The 23,713-nt window shown below is 32.9% G+C and overlaps 1 protein-coding gene across 1 annotated transcript; it reads right to left on the bottom strand.

Annotated features, from left to right (window-relative positions):
• Nucleotides 1-2,524: 2,524 nt before the first annotated feature.
• Nucleotides 2,525-9,704, bottom strand: LOC127702892 (uncharacterized). The gene is made up of 7 exons (XM_052207198.1): nucleotides 9,653-9,704; nucleotides 6,919-7,102; nucleotides 5,698-5,771; nucleotides 4,906-5,348; nucleotides 3,880-4,006; nucleotides 3,308-3,489; nucleotides 2,525-2,536 (listed from the first exon to the last, which is right to left on the bottom strand). Exons 1-7 carry the CDS (start codon nucleotides 9,702-9,704, stop codon nucleotides 2,525-2,527), a joined length of 1,074 nt encoding a protein of 357 aa, XP_052063158.1.
• Nucleotides 9,705-23,713: the final 14,009 nt, after the last annotated feature.

Genomic DNA, 23,713 nt, shown 5'->3' with positions numbered 1-23,713 from the left:
AATTTACTTAGTTACCATAAAATCTGGAAATAACGTTCGAAATTAAAATGGATTTGGTTAGGTACTCGAATAAGGATAGGTTAGGTCACCTTTAAATTGAATATATTAGCTAAATTATCTTATTTCATCATTGTTATTCAGGTTTGTTATGAGCATAGGGGATAACTAAATACATTGTTAGAGGACCGGTGTTATGAGCATGGGGATAACTAAATACATTGTTGGAGGACCGGTGTTATGAGCATTGGGGATAACTAAATACATTGATGGAGGACCGGTGTTATGAGCATGGAGGACAACTAAATACATTGTTGGAGGACCGGTGTTATGAGCATGGGGAATAACTAAATACATTGTTGGAGGACCGGTGTTATGAGCATGGGGGATAACTAAATACATTGTTGGAGGACCGGTGTTATGAGCATGGGGATAACTAAATACATTGTCGGAGGACCGGTGTTATGAAACATATCGGATGACTTCCATGTCATAAAAGACAACTGCAATTAAATTATTTAAAAGACTAAACATATATTCGTCACTGATTCAAACATTATCACGTAATCGTTTCCATTACCTATAAATAGATTAATCTAAAGTTAGTGACAGAAGTTACAGAGAAATAAGACACTTTGTCAATAATTATGTATTTGCACAGAACGTCAGCGATTATTCGACGAGAATATTGAAGCTATTCATCTGTCCGTCATCTGTGAATTTTTTGAACTTAAACTCTATTCACTTGTTTGGTTCTTGCCTTATAGAGTAATATTAACACTAATATGTGAAAAGCATTAAATTGAGAAGGAGGTTTGGTGAATTTTCAATTCTTATTTGGAAATTATATCAAACTGTGCAAAATTAACTACACCACATGCTCATTCTGACAATTAATGTCTGTTCAGTGATGATCAAGGCAAAATATTTAAAAATCCAATACATAAAAGAATTGCTGAAGTGCTGATCGAAAATGTCAAAAGGTATTGCTAAATCCGGACAAAAAATCAAATCTAGGGGGAGATATAAGTCTTTTTTCAAATGATTTCCTATAAAGAAAAAAAAAGAAGGAAACCGAATGTCTATGTTTAAAATAATTTGGAGTCACATTGACAGATAATGAATAAGCTAAAGTATAATAAGCAAGTAATTTAAATTCAATTTACTTAGTTACCATAAAATCTGGAAATAACGTTCGAAATTAAAATGGATTTGGTTAGGTACTCGAATAAGGATAGGTTAGGTCACCTTTAAATTGAATATATTAGCTAAATTATCTTATTTCATCATTGTTATTCAGGTTTGTTATGAGCATAGGGGATAACTAAATACATTGTTAGAGGACCGGTGTTATGAGCATGGGGATAACTAAATACATTGTTGGAGGACCGGTGTTATGAGCATTGGGGATAACTAAATACATTGATGGAGGACCGGTGTTATGAGCATGGAGGACAACTAAATACATTGTTGGAGGACCGGTGTTATGAGCATGGGGAATAACTAAATACATTGTTGGAGGACCGGTGTTATGAGCATGGGGGATAACTAAATACATTGTTGGAGGACCGGTGTTATGAGCATGGGGATAACTAAATACATTGTCGGAGGACCGGTGTTATGAAACATATCGGATGACTTCCATGTCATAAAAGACAACTGCAATTAAATTATTTAAAAGACTAAACATATATTCGTCACTGATTCAAACATTATCACGTAATCGTTTCCATTTAGAATTAAAAATTGTTCCAAAAAAATATCAAACCTTGTATTAGAATAATGATGTCATAGACCTTTGAAGAATCAGCTTTGTCGTTACCGATTTCTTGTCTTAACACCATGTCATGTTTTATTAATACACTCTTTTCTTTTTTTACTATTTTTACATTTTCTGCTACGGAGTCATTCGTAAGCCATCGTTAAATAAAACACAAACATCTCTTCACATAATGACTGTAGTTGCTAGAAGCGATAAACTAATTGCTATGATTGTTAACTTGAGTTGCTTTGACCGATCGTTCCAAAAGTTGTACATAATTTATGTATACATATTATACAAATACGATCTCTTTCGTGTTTATATTTCATACTTTGATAAAACTGGACAATTTTAAGATGTTTGATTGCAACTCAAGTTCGTTTGGCATTTCAATTTAATACTCAAATGAAATTTTTCTTCTTTAAATATTACGATTCTGACTTTTGCCCATTTACAAAAACTTACCAATGCAACATTCACAAAACAATATTTCGCTCTCTTCATCTGTAACTTCCCACATGGACTTTAATATGACGAATATTTCATTATTAGCAAAAAGATACTCCAGGGTTGTACTTTGTTCTCTGATGAGTGGAGGAGTTTTGTCAAAAATGAAAGGTCGGGAAGTATATATCGTTTTTAAGCCGGCGTGATTTTCAGCCTCTGCTTTAATATAAAGTTTCATTTTGTGACTAAAATTCGCTTGTACCACCTCGTGTAAATGCGATTGAATTGGATATAAACTTTTAATTTCTAGTCCATCAACTATGCTTCCAACTCCAACAGAAATTTGTTTAATACCACTTTCGATATCTATTGTTTGAACCCAAATTGAAATTGCATTTTGGGATATATTTGCTGGGCTAATATAATCTCAGTCCTGTTGTCCACATATTTGATACTTGAACATTGAGACATCGTGATTTCCAAGGTTGTATTTGGTTCCACGCTATATATACATACTGAAGTATTTGTTCTCCTATTTTCTTGGAATATGTATGTGTATTCAGTGATCAGTGAATTATCGGCATTGAGGGCAAATGGTAAAAGTATCGACATTTCATGTATCATTAGATATTCATGGAAATCGATCCGTGGATGATTTATTTGCACTTTAATTTGGTATACATCGAGAAAAATACCATTGACAGTCGCACACCAAAGGTATTCATTTGTGCTAGCTGTTATAATCTGATGTTTAACATAACTGATATTATTACAAGTAAAAGAGACTGGAGGTGTTGCATCGATTTGCAAGGGTTTTGACATTGCAACTTTGCTGTCATGACCAGCTTTGTCTCTTGCTTTTATATATGCTGTAATTATGTCATTGTGTTTGGGGATTTCTCTAAATAAGACACTGTTTGCCATCCCGACATTTGAAAAGTCTTTTGAGGAATTTTCATTCCCATTTGTATTGCTGATTTCAAATGCTACAAAATACGAATCTATAAACGAATGCTGATCATCAAAACCATGCCATGAAAATTGTATCGGCTCATTTTCCGTCTGGTAAATGACGTCACTTTGATGTTTGGTATTGTAAACTATTCCAGTCGGTGGCGGAATGGTATCAATAATAAAACCATCTGAACTAACCTCTGATTGAAGTCCTATGTAGTTAATAGCACGAACTGTTGCATAATATCTAGTTCCTTGTTCTAATTTAACATTTTCCCATTTAGTATATGTTGATTGACCGACTTCTTTCATTTGTACAATGTCATCCACTAAAAAGGAATGTAAAAAATATTTGAGATAAACTAGTAATTGTATAGATAAGACATTCATTATCATGATCTCTTTTTGAAGTAATATTTCTCTGTATAATCTTGCGTATTTGCCTTTATATTACTGTATAAGCATGAGCATAAACTAAAACCAGGTAAGTCTCATCATAACTAAAAAACAGATATATGACAAACCAAATTTAAAATCATTTCATAGCTAAGCAAAAACAGATTTCATTTATTTTGTGAAGTTAAGGTCATACAAAAGAGAGATAGTAAGATTGAAATTGATTTCAATTACTGGTAGATTGAAAAAACTGCTTTACACTAATAGGAATTTCATTGACAACGAATTAAGTCGATTAAAAGTAAAATCTAGTTAACACATACCAGATGGCAAGGTTCCAAGTGAAACCATAAACTTTTCTATTCTGCTTTCATCATCAGAAAACACTCCCTGCCAACATGCTGTTACAGTCTCATCTAGTGTCACATAATCTACATCATTGTCGCACGCCTGAAAGGAGTCCAATGCAACATGTGTTTTGCTAATACTGGGTGGTGTATGATCAACAATTACAGATGGCTATTGGAGTATTGCGTATTCATACAACGATGTCCAAGCTCTTACGTATGCAACATATTGTGAATTGTGTTCAAATTGTTTTACTGACATACAATGGAACGATTTGTTTTTCTTTCCAACATCATTCCAAATATTTCCATAGCTTAAATTATATACTCCATGTCCGATCTTTGCATCCTTTATTCCAAAACTATATTCAAACCTTATAATATTTCCGGTAAAATTAAACTTCCAAAAAGCACCAAGGCATTTAGAGGAGCCAATAACATCATGCTTATCGGTGTCTGTTTTCATAAAAACAACAGACACATTGGGTGAGATCTGACGAGACACATTGGGTGAGATCTGACGAGAAAAAACATCAACAGACACATTGGGTGAGATCTGACGAGAATAAACATCAACAGACACATTGGGTGAGATCTGACGAGAAAAAACATCAACAGACACATTGGGTGAGATCTGACGAGAAAAAACATCAACAGACACATTGGGTGAGATCTGACGAGAAAAAACATCAACAGACACATTGGGTGAGATCTGACGAGAAAAAACATCAACAGACACATTGGGTGAGATCTGACGAGAAAAAACATCAACAGACACATTGGGTGAGATCTGACGAGAAAAAACATCAACAGACATATTGGGTGAGATCTGACGTGAATCATTTGTGCAAACATTGTTTTCACCTATACATTTTCTCCCATGGACACCACACGTACAGTCGCACCTGCAGCCATCTTCACAGAAATATGTCCGACACGAATAATTTTGAATAAGGAGCTTTCCTTACGATCACTAGTAACAGCAAGAATATCCACAGTTACCTTAGCTTCGGCAGTCAATAGTTCAGCATTATTCTCTGCCCATATAGTTAAAACTAGATTCTCCGGCATTGAACTTGATATGTTTGTAATTATCTGTTCTTGTTGTAACGCGTTGGTTGTATTTGGTGTAATTTTGTAGCTGTCTACAAGTTGTGATTCGCTATAAGTATGACCAACTGTAACATAATATGACATTATGTCCGACTCTACGTCAACAAATCCATACCAGCAGAGATTTAAATTGAGTGTCTCAGTATCTTTTTCTATTACATATTCCATTGGTGATCTAAATCCACCTATTTGTGGTGGTGTTGTGTCAACTAAAAACTCATTACTCATTGTTGTTATGCATATTGATGCCGCGTTGCATGACGTTATTTTAACGGTATATATATCCCCTTGCCGCAGCAAATTTTTCTGTGATAAATGAATTGAATATTCTCCTTCATTTGAAATGATTGTATCTTCAACAGAGATATAGGAATCAATGTTGCTCTGTATGGATAGCATTGTTCTTGTGATTGGACTCTCATTGTCACGATATTCCCAAAAGACTTTAATAAAGAAAGGATCTGAAATTATTTGCAACGAATTTGAATGAACTTGATGGATACTTGAAATATATATCACGACAGGAGCTGTGTCTTTTAATGTAAAGATTTACTTTATTGCAAGCAGTAACCGATACGAAATAGCTGACGCCAACAGACATGTTAAGCGTTGTTTTGGTAAACGAGGCAGTAAGCTGTACATTTAATGGTTTTAAAATGTCACAAGTTTCAGTAGAAGTACCAATACACACATTAAAATGGTCTATACTGGAATGTGGATCTTGAAACCCAATCCAAGATGAATGTATTGTGTGTCTGTAATAATACAATTTAAGAACCTTATGACGTATTTATTCAATTTTTATATATATATACCTCTTAAAAGTGTACAACACCAAAATTTAAAAAAAAAAGTTAATGAATATAAATATCAATAAATATTTCGGATAACAAATATCATCCATGAGTATGAACAGTCCAATGTAAAATGGCGTCTTAATCTATGCTAATTAAAACAATTCCTGAATGTAATACAAATGTAAAACCCGAACATAATATATATATTTATATATATAACGTATCTTTTTTGGGTAAATATGCTCAAAACAAAGTATCATGTGTCTGTAAAAGCATGGTAAAATAAAGGATTTACATATATACGCGACTGTACGTGTTTTTGAATTTTAGTAATTGATGCTCTTCAAATTTGTAACAGATTTGGTTTTCGGGCGTCACTAATGAGACTTATGTAGACAAAACATGCGTCTGATTTATTAAATTATAAATATAATGGTTGTTTGACGATTTTTTCTAATATGGAACTTGGTGGGAAATGTAAAACCACTAAACCCCAATAAATTGCCCTGTAAAAGTGCATTTTTAAACTTCAATTGTTTGAGTAAATTTAATGCGTATGCATTGCTAAATGTATTATTTGTTTTGGAAAGTACGATAAGAAAAATAATATATCTTCTTTATATTAAAAAATATATTAGCATAAAATAGAAATATATTTCATTTAGTCCATTTTTCCAGAAACTTATCATCTATTTCGACCTTTTTTCATGATTTCATATGTGGCGCTACCCATGTTTGTTGAAGAGTAAAAATAAGGTATATAAAGAATATTTCAGCAAAAATTTATGAAGGCGAAAGTTGGCACCACTGTTTATTAAAAAAAACAGTTTTGCCAAATTTGGCAAATAAATCAGGTTTTAACGAAATTCGCCTACATTTATGACGTCACAAATACATCACAAATGACGCAATTGTTTTTTACTGAAAGAATTGGACATTTTAACATATGTTTTGATTAAATCTTCACAACATTATTGCAGTTAAAACAATTCAGATTTTTAGGACCAAAATTGTGAGTTCAAAACGAACTATAAGAATCAACGATATCAATAAATTTTGTTTGCATTTAACTTAAAGAAATATAAATGAATCATATTTTACTCACTTATCGGATATGTATCTTGAATGTTTTTCCGGCGACCCGACAATAACTAAACCAGGGACAGGAAGAGAGTTATCAATGATGACCCCGTTTGATGTCGCAGTGGAACATAATCCTGCTCCATTACATGTTTCAACAGTTGTAAAGTACCTTATTCCTTGCAGGAAATGTATTGTCCAAGATTGATCTAAAATTATTTAAGTTTTGAGCTTTTGTAGATTTCAATGATATACAATGATGTCTATGTATACAATGATAACTTATTAACAGATATATATAAAACAACACTAAATTAACAGTTTATTTTAAGATATAGTTTTGCATCTGTCCAATTAGACATCAGCTTAAACACAGTTCAAATTAATCAATTTTAAATTCTAGAAAATGTAGTTCTACTGTCAATTTTTTGGGGTACGCTTTGGTTTGTATTTGTAGCCATTTTATTAAGTTGTTCTGAAATCTCATGGGGAAATAACAGAAAAACTTTTGTATGAAAACGATGTTTTTGGAAGAGTACACAAATTTTTGCACTATCTGAAACTGAGTCGCTTTTCCATTTATTTTTGTATAGTGTAAATACGGGATTTCCTTATTCTTGACCTACCTTTATATATTTGTTGATGATTGTATTATATTGTTTTAATCTCTATATATAATTATATTCAGTGGATTAGTTAACCTGGTCAAGTTTCTAGAGACTCAGAGTCTCTGTTTTTCTGTGTAATGTCCGCCATGTTTACGTGAGTCGCTTACCATAAACCAGTCTAAGTGCACTGTCGTGAACGGCGATATTACGTCGAAATAGAGTCTTTTGAGTCGCTTTTGACGTCAAAATGAAGTCTTTCGAGTCTTTTTCATTGTATATATATTGGACTGCTATTGAAAGCGTTAGTCGTGATCGGACTACCGTGGCAAAAGGTTGCTTACAATCACAAGCCTAAATATTAAAATCCTTTCGTCACTGTAGCTAACAATTTAAGCTTGGACTTTAAAAGGTTAGGAAATATTTTCTCAGAGTTATACTTTATGTAAAACATAGATTTATAAGTTTCATATTATAAGAGACTCTAAAGAGTAGACGTACAAATTATATACTGAAAAGTACACAAAAAGTCGGAAAGATAACATATTTCATATTTTATACAGAGACTCAACGACGCAGACTCGAGTCTTGAAGTCGCTATTCAAATAAGACATCAACATAGTTTTTTTCTTCAAAGAAAGTTACAGTTAAATAAAAGTGATTTTTATATTATTCACTTGAAATACAACTAAAGTATAGAAATTATTATTATTAATTTCCAACGATTCTTTACACATATTACGAAGTTGAATCTTCACAAAAGTACAGTAAAATCAGGAGTCGCAACTTATACATTTGAAAAGTCGACATAGCTTATATATTTATAGAGATTTCTATAATTACTTGTGATTAAGATAGTTTATTTAAATACATGTGTATATAGTACTTGACCAGAGTTACTCACTAGCTTGCATACTATTTAAAATGTTATTCATTGTATGTTGATCTCATGTAAAAAGATATAGATTGACTTAATATTGAAATTGTCTAAATTACATATCTATAATAGATCATGATATTTCATTAAATCATTAACTTTATACGAATTGATTATTTTTGTCTACTGAAACAACGCATCTTTAATCATATCACTTGGAGTACGGGGTTGAGTTGACTCAAGGGAGCAGTCATTGGAAAGAGTAATTGCGGGTTATAAGTTTGTCTGACGAGTAGTATAGTTTTTGCCAGTGAGTCATATTTTCACTTCAGGGTAACGAAAACGCTATAGCAACACAGAGCGAAAACTTTACAATATAGATGTGATATAATTGCCTTTGAAACATCTTTTCACCAGAGACCAACTGTAGTGTATGTTAGTAACTATATATGTCACCAGTTCAACAGTTAGCAATATCCATACGATATAGTAATGCAAACACGCTACCGACCAACGGCTTGGTTACGTTAAACAATAAACACACACACATATGACAGACAGCGGCTAACGACAGCCACTGAATTACAGGCTCCTGACTCAGAACCACATGATTACAGGTTTCTGACAAATTTGAATTTATTAAGTAAAGGTTATAAGCTTAACATTTAAAAACTTTTGAGTTTTGAATAACAGCAATATTCCTGTTTAACAAACATGTATCTGTGAATAATACGAACTTTGGATTTTGGATAACTTTTTTTCAACTTGGACCTGGACTTGGTAACTTTGTCTAACTCAGGGGTAAACAAGGTGACATTAACATACCTTGTCCTTTAAGATAAATGAAAATGATAATTATATTCAATTGATTTCATGGTTTAGTTCTTGTTCGTCATTGTTCGATGTTTGATTCTTTTAGTTTTATTAATGAAGGTAAAGTATGAAAGGAAAATGAGCAAACGTCATAAAACTGTTCAAATATATGTATGAAGCAACGAAAGGGTAAAACATGTCTGATATCTTGGAGAAGTAAAACAAATAAATGATTATTGTCTTGGAGAATTTCGTCTGTCGTACATTGGTTGGTGTTATCTTATTATAGACCATAATTAATTGTAGATATAAATAATATTCGGGTACGGCAAATCTTTCCACTTGTATATAGCTTGTTGATTTTGCAAATTTAAAAACCCTTACACCTGTCAATGAACCATTTCGGTGTCTAAATGTAAGACTAATATTCACGAATATCGCCAGCCTTTCAACATTTGACTCACGGTTCCATTGAAACAATGACTCTTCACTGACGGCAGAGTTTATACTCGCCATATGGAGAAATGTTTCTTGGTGGAAAAAACTTCCAAAATTACTGTAATAAGTTTCACTGGATACCTGTATAAATAAACTCATCAATAGATTGTCTACAAAAGACTAATGAGTGACGCTCGAATCAAAACAGTTACAGAGAGGCTAATTAAAGTACGAAGTTTAAGAGGACTGAGGATCCAAAATTACGGAAGGTTTTGCCAAATACAGCTAAAGTTATCTATTCCTGGGGGCAAAAGAGCTTAGCAGAGAATGGTTATATTATCGATAGTTTTTTTACTCATAAAAGTAAAATAGATAAATGTTAATTCGAGATTTAAATCAATACGAGAAAGAAATCCAATGACAAAACCAATGTTTCGTATTTGGTAGTCAGCACTTCTGCGTTGACTGAAAATATCATTGATAAAGTCGTATTTAAAAATTAATTGTTCAAAAACTTTTAATTGTTCGAAATACTAAGCATTTTCTACCCCATAAAAAGATTATCTTACGTGTGTTTGAAAAATTCATTCCGAATGTTGCGTCCTCAATACTTTTCAACTTTGGACTTTATTTGGCCTTTTTACTTTTTTTGATTCGAGCGTCACTGATGAGTCTTTTGTAGACGAAACGCGCGTCTGACGTAGAAAAAGTATAAGCCTAAGTTTGTTTTCCAATTTTGCTCAACAAATTAGTAAACAAGCTACTTGCCTGATTTGTCAATTGGTTAATTTCCTGAAATTATGTTTCTTTATGGACGCCGTTAAACAAATTATTTATATTAACATGAAACGAGAAAGTTACAATTTGTACCTAAACCATAACAACTTTCTGACACTTTATTGAACCATATCAATCTCATAACTATATCGTAAAAATTCTAAATACTGTGCTTTACCTGCGTTCTGTTCAACAATAATTTCAACGTAGACCTTTTGACTAAAAAGAATTTGTTCAAATTGTTGTTTGTTTTTAAACTATGGCAAACGTTCGGAAATCAATTTGCTAATGCATGACCCACTACACAAAAAAAACCTAAGATAAATCACAATCTTGGTACTCGTGTGAGCGACAATAGAATGTTCATTATGCCCAACTGTTATTAATAAAACCTTGCGGGAGTAAACTACACAAGCATCATAACGATATAGATTGGACGTAAAAATGGACATAAAAATATAAATTGAAAACCAATGTAAGGACGTAACGATACAACATATACGCAGGGAAATCCCAGCTATCTTTTCGTTTACAAAACGGGTGATTTTGCTTGAATTGAATTTCGATATACTAGTAACATATAACATATAACTTTACAAACGAGAGATCTAAAAAAATCAAAACAATTTATCAATAAACTCATAAACAATCCGTACCTGCAGACCACTATAGATGTATTTCTGGTTTTTACAGTACTCCGTACACTTCTTTATAGTCATAGAACCGTCCGTCCATCCATCGTTATAAGGTACATTTGGAAAATCATACATTCGATCGGTATCATCATTGAATCAGCCCACATATATTGCTTTAAGTAAATATCAATATCATTAACGGCACCAATTTTTCTGCAACAGATGCGCATTTCGACAATAAATCTCTCTTCAGTAATGCTCGAGCTCAAAACATTTGAAAATCCAAAAAACAGAATGAGGAGCTAGTCAGTCCAAATATTTATTTCGAATAAACATTTTAATTGCGTGATTAGTATTTTGCATATGACACATTCCTATAACATCAGTAGAACAACCTGGAGCATTTTAAATATGGTATAAGATTACTAACATTTCAGCGTTATGTTCAAAACTTATGATTATTTTTCTCGTCTGCTGTGGCGTTTTTGGTCTAAATGTGTCTAACGATTTATGCGTATGTTTTCCCTATAAACTGTTGGCATTAAGCATCAACATTGAAAATATTTTGCATCAAATTTAGTATAAAAATAATACAATTTTCAATAATAGTTGTTGGAGAAATTTATAATTTTGGTTTATAAACCTGCTCCTACACTTCACAAGATGCATCCTTACGATACAGTTTATGATTGCAGGAATAGTGTCTGATTTTTAAAAAAAATAACGTAAACCTTATTCAAATATTATTAACTTTAAAATACAAGTTAGAGTACCCTAAACTGATTTACTTTTCAAATTTCTCAGCAGTCTGCTCAATCTATGGCGTTTACATATCTCACTTAATACGTTATTCTCGTGCATGTTCACTCTATACGGATTTAATTAACAGGGGTGTGCTCCTTACACAAAACTAATCCAACAGAGTAATGAGGAAGAACAACTGAAATCGACACTAAATAAGTTTAACGGTCAGAATTACGAATTAATTGACGAATACGACGTGTCGGTGTATCAACTCACTAGCGACATGGTTTCGCGGTCAGATCTTTGGTTACCAGTGAAGTCGTCCGATCTGTAAACTAACCGATTGTGTCTTACTCCCGATTATGACACTTTGACTGAGTGTGAATTTACATGGCGGGTGATGCATGCATAGACGGAGATTATTACGCTCTCGACTCTCCCGGTCTCTTTCATTTCGAAGTTCATGCGATTCACTCATTTTTTGTTTGTTACATTGATTTGCCTCTTCCTAATCGATTTACGAGATTTGGACATCGGTAAACTACGCCTTAATTAAACTTGAACGTGTAGATTTGTAAATCACGGTATGAGTTATTGATCACGGAATGTTTTGACTGCATAAATTTAATTCTAATGTAATTATTTTGTATCAATGGTTTTCATGGGATGACAATAAGCGTAAAATTATCTAACTCCCTGTCTGTAACTAAGGAAGCCGACATTTAGAATTCTGGAATGTATTGACATGTAAATTCTCCAATAATACGCAAAACACTTTTGCACCTAGAAATTTTATTACATTTTGAGGCGGACAAGAAGCCAGAAAACGCCCGGTGTTTACGTTTGACGCCGGAAGCATACATATGACGTCACCTAGTTTAGGCGCCAAAGAAGATAACATCATTTCGCGGAATTTTCGTTTATTGAAAATTTTACAATGAAATATTGACTAAAATTGAATGATTTGTTTATTTTGCATTAGAATAGAGATGATTGTATTGTATTTGAAGTTTTGTGGACGACCATCGGTAGTTTTACTGTTGCAAATATCCGTTTACCTGGCGACGCGTAGCGTCGCCAGGTAAACTCAATTTGCGACAATAATACTACCGATGGACGTCCGCAAAGCTTCAAATACAATACAGTTATCTCTTAATTAGATTTTTTATTTTATTTGCAGTTTTTCTGTCATGTAGGACTTGCAAATTGATTCTCCATTTGCTATTTAGAGCATAAACTAGACAGAACTATGCAATATTAATAAGCAACAGTCGAGGAGAGGATCTTAATTGTTTTCATCTTTATACATACCTTTGTTTGCTTTTGACTCTTCAACATTGAAACCTTCAAAAGAATTAAAAATTTATATCTCATTTCTAAGTTTAAAATCTGAAAATGCAAAATACAAACTTCAATCGTTTTTAACATATTCTTATTACTTCATTGTAAAAGATTTCATGGAAGTTTTTTTGTCTCAATTTCACAATATAATCAATGTAAGATATTTGATGCTATAATCTTTTATAATAGATTTATTGTTAATGTTGCTTCGTTAATACATAATAATTATTTATCAATGATATTTCTAAACCATCGAAAGACATTTATCATAGACAATTCGCTTGGGAACTCAGCATAAAATCCTACGACACTTACAAAAGAAGCATTCTTGAACAAACATGGGTTTTTTCTATGTTCCACTGGAATCACAACAATAGATAAAAACCTGATCTTCTTTCACTATACTGGATACCAACATTACATAAATGTCCTTTCAAATAACGTAATAATGCTGGATCTGCAAAGTACTACACCTCTTTCCAATTTTTAACATCACTTTTATCAGCAGTTAAAGCTGGGCTTCGGAGTAATTGTAATTACCTACTCTAGGGTGGTGTGAATCAGATATGGATACTTAAAAACCCAAAGATCTGTTGAAATATAATCTATGTCTTTTTCCTATTACAATAGTATAAATATTTGACATCTCTGTCCTCTACATAAGTATTGTAATCTGAAAGACAGGTTTAGTCAAACTTTGTTTTATGTAAAATAATGACCAACTTAGATACAAATATCTTGATTTAGAGAGGAATATATCATACTTTGTAAAAAGGTCGTTCTGATTACTCTGGTCAAACTGTGATTTATCAGGTGGCTATAAGTCATATAATATCAGATTGGTATATGTCTCTTGTCAACCCTACGACATCAAAGCTACAAGATTTTGTTTAGATTTTGAAACTTATTGTATGTTTGAAAATATTTGTATAAACCTACCTGTAATGTAAAGGATACAAATCCACAGTGTTGTAACATACTGAAGCTGTTAAAAGAACCAAGAAAAAATTAGTTTGTGAACAATTTCAAAGTCAAGAAAAGTTTTCTACAAAATTTGAAAAATAAGGAATATTCTGTTAAGAAGTTGAAGGGGTCTATAAAATGCAAAAACAATCTTTAAAAAATGTCATTCAGGAAAACATAGATTCCTAAAAGACCGTCTTAACCATATACAAAATAAGGAGATATGGTATGATTACCAATGAGACAACCATCCACCAATACTCAAATGAAGTGGATGTAAGCAATGATAGGCATTCGTACGGCCTTCAACAATGAGAAAAACCGATAAGTTGATTATAGAGGTATAGCCAAATATTGATTATAGGGGTAATCTTTATATAAAACAACTGACAAATAAACTGTATGTTTTCTACAACTATTAATCCCCACAGTTAAAACACTTTTGAAACCCGATTCTTTCACTCCTGTTTATGTAATCATGTACAAATATCAAAATCCCAATCCTGATGGAAAAAAAACCCAAGCAGAAACATGTTATTTAACAGAAAATTGTTTAATTCCATTGATTATGATTAGGTCAAGTTAGATCAATCACAGAAACTTCCCACATTTAAAACTCATTTAACAATTACGTACTAAAGTCATTGACCCTAATAGAATGAATTTTAACTCAAACGAATTTTGCAAATTTTATTAGAGGTTTCTCTATGTATCAATAATCGTACTAGTACACTGGCTAGTTATTACAGGAAATGCTATAAAAATTAAAATGGTTTCCGGTTACATGAGCGTATACCAATTACTAACATCATCCTTATCATAGACATAATGCTATAAATCTTGGAAAATCTCGTAAAACTACGAGGCACAATGACGAATAAAGAGTGCATTTGTGTGCAACTTTTACAATACAAGCTGCTGGTAAAAAGTAAAATAACAAAAATACCAAACTCCAAGGGAAATTCAACACGGAAAGGCCTTTATAAAATGGCAAAATCAAAAGCTAAAACACATCAAACGAATGGAAAACAACTGTCATATTCCTGACTTGGTACAGTTATTTCCTTGTGTAGAAAATGGTGGATTAAACATGGTTTTATAGCTAGCTAAACCTCTCACTTATATGACAGTAAAAGTTCCATTATATTGACAACAATGTGTGAACAAAACAAACAGACATAATAGGTAAAAATGTAAAAAATTGGGGTACAGCAGTCAACATTGTAATATAATCTTAATCACTATAAAAACAAATAACTATTTCAACAAAGAAAAACAAAATGGCATATATATTTTGCATGGCGAACATTGTATGAGAGATTTTAAATTCACTTACCATGGTACAATCAAACAAACACTTTTTGTACATCATCTTTCACATTTTATATTAAAAAACAAACGTTTTTCTGTCATGTAGGACTTGCAAATTGTTTCTCCATTTCCCGAAAACTTTTTTTAAATACTAAACTGTTAACTTGCGGAAAATTGAAGTTTCGAATGAACAAGATCTCCTATTTTCAAACGTTTTCAAGATTTTATTAAAAGGTCAGACAGATTTCTTGTATCTTCATAAAGAGTTATTGATACTTGCTTTGGCCATCATCATTTTCGACATCATCATCAAAACCTAAATCATTATCACAGAATATGATTTCGCAGTCTCTGCTTCTCCCTTTCTTTTCTTCTTTACATTTATAGTTATCATAATATCCAATATATTTGTTCTTTTTAACATGCATGCTCATAATACTATCATTATACACATACTTATGTTGAATTATGGAGACGACTTCATTAGTATGATTTACTTGTGTCTAATAAATTTTGCTTAGATTTAACATGTCTTGATTAAGTCCTCAAAGGATTTTGCAAGGGAGTCGCAATCAAATGTTGATCTTGCTGTAAAAGGTTGTTGAAGTTAACAATTTCACCACATAAACAGAGTATCATTACCAGTATATATGTAAGGACACCTGCCTATGTCATATGAATGATGCTGCCAAGCCAAATAAAGACAAAAGTTTCAGAAGAACATGCAAACTGTACGATAAGCATTCACTAGAGGGCGGAGTTCAGAAAAGTCTATAGACGATGAAGAATTCCGTCTGCGCACGGTTAGACGTCTACAACAATCGTGGACAGAAATTTATAATCACCTTTGGATACTGCACGTCTTTACACCTCACAGAATTTTTCATCCAGACAATGGTGTTATTACGGGAAAGCATGTAAATGTGCACATACATAATTCAGGTGCTTTGGAAACCATCATATTGGAACCTGCAAAAAAGAGCTAAACAAAATCAGTTGAACTCGTTGGGATATTTTCATTTCCGAATCTCTACAATTTTACCCGTCTAAATCAGCAGTAAAAAACTTGATACATGGTCTTTGATTTTGTTTCAAATTACAAATTCCGGTTCTCGGCTACAAGATCTAGCAAAAAGTCACTGTACACACAGATGTTGTCAGAGAAAAATAGTATAAGTCCATAAAAATTGACAAAATCAGATGTAATCAAAACATTGAAAACAACTGTCATATGACTTGATACAGGCATTCTCCGAATAAAATGTGGGGTTAAACCTGGTTTTATAGCAAGCTAAAAAATTGAAAACAACACATTTAATAATTTCATGCGTCCGAAGCGCTTTTCTTGATTTACCTTCATCAGGAACGCTCAAAGCCAAATATTTGAAAGCCGAGGATGTATAAGTCCCGAAACAGTTGAAGAGCTTTATGACAAAAATACCTAAAAAAATTACCAAATCCATCTAAGGTCAACTTTGCCTAGGGGGAAAAATTTCAATAAACCTCCCATTTGTATGACAGTTGTTTATAGTTGCATTATATTGACAAAATGACAAAATCGGATGAGCCACCCAAACAAGACATTATAGGTTAATGTGACAATAATTGGGATCCAGCAGCTAAAACTGTGTAAACGTTTTTGTAGATGATAGTATATTGACAAAGACGCCGATAAAACGTTCTTGTAGTTGATAGAACATAGAATTGAGAATGGAAACGGGGAATGTGTCGAAAAGACAACAACCTGACCAAAGAGCAGAAAACAGCCCAAGGCCACCATTGGGTCTTCAACGCAGCGTGAAAATCCCGCACCCAGAGGCGGGCTTCAGCTGTCTCCTATACAATAATGTATACTAGTTCAGCGAATAGACGCCACACTAAACTCCGAAACATATAAAAGAAACCAAAATTTAAAAAAAAACACAAGACTAACAAAGGCTGGAGGTTCCTGACTTGGGAGAGGCGCAAAAATGCGGCAGGCCTAGGGTTAAACATGTTTTGTGAGATCTCAACCCTCCCCCTATACCTCTTGCCATATATAGCATACACTTTCTCTATAAAGTACAAATTGAGTATAATATAAGTACAAGGGCAAACAAAATGGAAACAACATTGTAAAAATCGTTTGCGTCCGAATCGCACATGAGGACCCACCTGCAACAGGAATGCCTCACATCAAAACACGATGCATCAATACACTGTCACGTCAATAGTCATACGACTAAAAGAAACATAATAGCACGAAGACAAATAAAGGGAAAACTGTAAAGTAAATAGAAAGATACACAGCTTCATTACCTAGAATATATACCTCAAGACCATATTTTGTGAAGTAGACACTGAATATTTGTCTAATAGGTCGGTCTTGGTACTTTCCGATGAACTTTTTGAGAAAAAAGAACGAGACGTTTTTTGACAAAATCCTGGCCCATTAATGTCAACATGTTGATGGCACCACAGTAACATAACAAATGACTTTTCTGCACTAAGTTTCCCGACTATATTAACCTGTTCATTTATCAATAAAATAAACATAATTTCGAAAGTTTTGAAGAATTTAAAAAAAAAATCGCAATTTCAGGGGCCGAAAATGATAAATTTTTTGGGGGAATGCTACACATTGAAAGAATAGCAAATAGAAAATAAAAAAAAATAACATATAGCAAAAAAAGTAAAAAGAAAAAGAAAAGGAAATATTTCCCCCGATGTCATTTGTTATAGGGTTATCTGCAGACTCTTTCTGGATTTAGCTACAATGTACCAGTATATTTAATTCGTCCCCAGGACACGATAGGTTACAAAAGAGTAGTGCAACAAGTTTTTTTCTAAGAAGTGGTGATATTACTCCATTATTTGACAGTTTTATCAGTCTTAGCTTTATTTTCTGTTCTTAACTTTTTGTTTATGGACTTTTTTTATTTCAATTTGATCTAAGTTGTCTTTCTTTATACATAGAAGAGTACAACATATTTCCTTTCGTTCGAAGCATCTTTGAATTGCTGGGGTAATAGTATGTGCGATATATGTTTTCAACACTTCTCTCACTCATGTCAAAATCTGAAATATATGAATATTTAATGATACTTAAAATATCATGCTTTACTTTTTCTTGAATTTATCATTATTAAAGAAGCTATTTCGGTTAAAGTTTTTAAACTGAATAACATTTCTAAGGCATATCGGTAATTGTTATATCAGAGAGAACTCCCATAGAAACGTTAAGCAACCTCGTGAGTTCTAACTTGGTTAATGAACTATTTTCTATATAAAAATTGTACATTTGCTGGGTCCTAGCAACATAAATCAATAGACATTCAAGAGGAGATAATAGTTTATAGATGATTAAAACTCATAATCTATTTGAAACAGAAAGAGAAAAAGAAATCCGAGGAAATTGTTTGATTTCAAAACGGAGCGAGATTGGATGAATCGACAGAGTATGTGTCTCTTGCTTATGCATGTATTATCGGCCTTTCAAATTCAGACTCGTAAAAAGTGTTACGACGGTCAATAGGACACAGTGGGAAAATAATCAGATCAGGTGACTGTAAATATATCTTATGACCTTAGATAACTTGCAAACTCAATTTGTCCGCATTCTGGTATTTCATAAAATGTTAAGAATCATTTTCTGTTCACAGTAAAATATTGGTGCAAATCCTTGCTCCGTTCTTTCTGATTCTCACTGCTCCGTTTAGTGTAACACCTTCTTGTGTAAAATAAAATTGAGAATAGAAATGGGGAATATGTCAAAGAGACAACAACCCGACTACAGAGCAGACCACAGCCGAAGGCCACCATTTATATTTATTGAAAATTTTCAAGAGCATGTTTATGCAGCGCCTGCATACGGAGTATATATCTCCCAATTGATACGATATTCCCGGGCTTGTATTTCCTATCATGATTTCCTTGTTAGAGGGTTGCTGCTCACACGGAAGCTATTAAACCAAGAGTTCCAAATGGTGAAGTTGAGAAATCATCCCTTTGTAAATTTTACGGATGCCATCACGAGTTGGTTGACCGTTATGTAATATCCGTTTCACAGATGATAGCGGATATGTCCCTAATGTCGTAACTACAATCCCGTTCCCTTTTCACGAATGTGACCTACCGAATTAGACTATTTACCGGGTTTGTACTAACATGAATAAGACGACGGGTGTCACATGTGGAGCAGGATCTTCTTACCCTTTCGGAGCACCTGAGATCACCCCCAAATTTTGGTGGTGTTCGTGTTGCTTAGTCTTTAGTTTTCTATGTTGTGTTTTGTGTGCTATTGTGTGTCTGTTTGTCTTTTTCTTTTTTAGCCATGGCGTTGTCAGTTTATTTTCGATTTATGAGTTTGAATGTCCCTCTGATATCTTTCGCCCCTCTTTTTTTAAGTATTTTGGAACTATCAGATATTCAAAAATATTATATTATTGTTTAGATATAAAATTTAAAAATGAGTCGAAAGTATTCCTTCATTGACAAAAATTGCTGAATAATTTCGTCACTGTTATAATAAGGGTCTAAGGGAATTTTATTATAAAATAATTGATATGTACTTTATCTTGAGGATATATGTTCAATTTGTTTAATAAATTATTTGAGCGATATTCGGTGTCAATATTAATTTGTTATGTTTGAGATTTTGGCTAGCTCCTTGAAGGGGCATTATCTGTCAAATTCATGATCACCGATTTGACTCAAATTCTCATATTTGATTAATAACATACTAAAACATATATCCAGATTACAAAAAGTCTAAAATAAACAATTAACAACAGTATGGGACCCATATCATCAGAAACATATTGACCAAATTGAAAAAGTTCAAAGGAGGGCTGCGCGATACGTCACCAAGCGCCACAGAAACAGATCAAGTGTCACGGACATGATTAATGAATTGGGTTGGAAAAGTCTCCAAGAACGACGCGGAGAGGCCAGGCTCGCATTGATGTACAAGATCGTCAACGACAAAGTAGCCATCAACAAAGACATGTACCTCCAAAGACCAACCAGAGTATCCAGACATACACAACAGCATGGATAAACAGCAACCAAAGACTGCAGGAAATGGTCCTTCTTTGTGAACACCACCAAAGACTAGAGCAAGCTTCCCCCGGAGATCGCCACAGCACAGTCATTTGAGACATTCAAATCTCAAATGACCAACCTTACAAAATAAGATGAACATTTGTTTTTATCCTGTTTTTAACCATGCAGAACCAATTTGCCAGTATATTCAGAAAGTTGAATGTGGGCAGTATATGGAAGAAGAAGAACAATGCGTGGACTCGATAAAATGTATCAACAATACATGTGTATTTTTGTCTAGACGTCATCTAATTAACCATTGAGATGACCTCCGAAGACTGCCGACGGTCATTTAATCTGATATTAACATAAATATAAATATAAACAGATAGCGACCACGTGCAGTTGGATTTTTTTTTATGTCTGTTTGATTTCATATTGTAGGTTAAATAGAATGTTTCGTGTTGCTCAGTCTTCAGTTTTCTATGTTATATTTTGTGTACTGTTGTTTGTTGGCATTTTTCTTTTTTGGCCATGGCGTTGTCAGTTTATTATCAGCTTATGATTTTGAATGTCCCTTTGATATATTTTGCCTCTCTTTTAATCCACCTGCAACAGAAACACAAAAAGCCTAAAACTCGATAGCTAGATGCATAAATACTGAGTCCTGTCAAGAGTCATACGACCAAAAAGAACATAATAACACCAAGACAAATAAAAGGAAAACTGTAAAGTTAATAAAAGATATAATACTTCAGCACCTAGAATCTAAAAGTCAAGACTATCTTGTAGTATCTGACATTCCATATATATCTTTTAGGTCTTGGTACGTTCCAATGAGCTTTTTGAGAAAAGGGACGCGACGTTCTTTGACAAAACCCTGGCTCATTAATATTTTGCTCTGACACCAATGACGTTTTACAAAGTCTGAGTAGCAGTTGCAAGTTATTGAATATCGCATGAGTTGAGAAATGTATACTCCTCACGCGTGTGAAGTTTGGTATACTGCTGCTAAGGTTAGGAAAATTTGAAAATTGAAATCGTATCGTTAGTCATATATTCTGGTACTGAGAAGACCGCTGAAGTGACATTCGAGGTAAATGTCTAGAATTGAGACAGAGGAAGCTGTATATGTGGTTTCTTTAATCTCTAGTTCAGAAGGATATATTAATGGGACCAAACCAGAAAATTTTGGGTTGTTAATAGAAAGAACATTTTTAATATACATGTACGTGAAATTAAATGATCTAGCTTCTTTGGTCATCTTGTTTTTACATGTGTCTGAAGGAATTCATATGAAAATAAGAAAAGGTCGGAAAGGAAAAGTACACAGTTGGTTCCCATAGGAATACCGATAACTTGCTGGAAAATTGTACCTCAAATTCAACAAAAATGTCGTCAATGAGAAACTCTACTAATCACTAGTTCTTCGCTGTAGCGTGTTTTATTTATGGGCTCATTTCAAAAAAAAATCATATCATAAAACAATAAATTTGTAGCGTATGGTACCACTTTTATGGAGGAAATCGTTGTGAATTGTTTCTTTTAGACGGGGTTTCAATTTTTCATGTTGTATGGCAATGTAATGGGTGGGAAAATTGAAGGTTTAGATATACTTTAATTCAGAGAATGACCGAGAATTAAGATTTTCCAGAAGTTATTTTTGACTTCTGTTATGGAATACAAATTCCATTATAATATCAGTTTCAAATGGAAGAAACGTTCTGGAATATTATTTTAACTGGTAAATATTACAGTTTTTGTTCCGTACGGATTATAGGGTATTTAATATTTGTTCCAACAGGAACAGATATTATAGCATTATTTACAAATAAATTTCCCGGTGAGGAATTTCTGTAAGGAGAAAAAAATGCATGTTGACAACTTGACTGAAAATGACAACAGATGCATTTGGTTATTTTTCAGGTGAAAGGATAGACAATCGATTGATTTTTTATCGCACTTTTGTCCGGTGCCCCCTTAATATTAAATCAAAACAATTTTGACATGTTTTCAACACAAAGGGTATATTCCTATTAATTATTTACCTGTTATGATATTTAGCAGGTTTATATGCAAACTTTGGAATTTAATTAGTTCAACTGGTGAATCAGTTAACAAGATGATTGCCATGTGTTACAACTGTCTTGCCCTCATCCGCCATTAAATCGATCTAACCAAGGATGTAAATGGTTCATGTTGTTTATGTATTGTTATAATTACTGCGTTATTAATCGTTGTCAGAACAATTATAGTGGAAAATAATAGGCATTCAATTCTGTAATGGGAACAACAGAAAACAACAATATGAAGTATACTCAGTTACCTGTTTCACGGGATAATCAGTGCTTAATCTCCATCTGGGTTTGTAATTGTTTGGGTATTACACGCCCTTCTCAGTCCTATATTTAAAACTCTACTTATGTCGGCTAATAAAAATATATAAAACCTTTAATAAATGATTATCTCTGTTGGAAAGTTCTTCATAACTTACTGTCGTGTCACGGTGAACATAAACTTGGTAAGTTTCAATATTATTATTATTATATCAAATTTAGTCGTGTTTTTACACATGTATGAACTCAATTTTTTCTAAAATACCCATCTGTAATTAGTTTTTGACTCGCATATTTGATATCTATTTTTATTACGCGAAATACTTTTTCAATGGATAAATATATATTTCTGTCAGGTTATTTTTTTCTAAAATAGCCCTCTGTAATTGTTTTATTTTTACTCTCATATATTTGATATTGATTTTTAACGCGAAATACTATTTTTTTGTCAAGCATAGATATACATTTCTGTCAGTCTTTCATGTGTTTGTTAAAATATCAGTAATGTCAATGAAAATTTTAAATATGGTAGAATTATCCGTTTCATCTGGGTTTTGGGTGGGAATGCAGGAGCAACATGACATACGTAAAGCAGAATTTATGCACGGTGTCTGCGCTAAATTAGACTTCGTTGGTCTTGTATGTGTGTTTTTATTCATTCGACAGAACAGAATTACACATGGGTAAACAAAGAAAATTTATTTTTGTGCATAGTTTTATGATGAAGAGATAACTAAAGCAGCGATTCGCCATGAAAACGAATTTATTCTTTACTAAGATATTCGGTTTGGTACTTACAATGTTATAGTTTTATGACATGCTATTCTTATACCTAAACAATATTTTATAATTGCTATTGACTAGTTTTATTGTTACAACCTATCGTGATTATGTCATGTTTGGGTTGCTCACCAATTTTTTGTAAATAAAGCGGAACTATAAACAACTGTTATACAAA

This window comes from Mytilus californianus, unplaced genomic scaffold (assembly GCF_021869535.1).
Source record: "Mytilus californianus isolate M0D057914Y unplaced genomic scaffold, xbMytCali1.0.p SCAF_5, whole genome shotgun sequence".
Taxonomy (NCBI): domain Eukaryota; kingdom Metazoa; phylum Mollusca; class Bivalvia; order Mytilida; family Mytilidae; genus Mytilus; species Mytilus californianus.
Note: the sequence above shows the minus strand (reverse complement) of the source record. Positions and strands in the feature narration are given on the sequence as shown.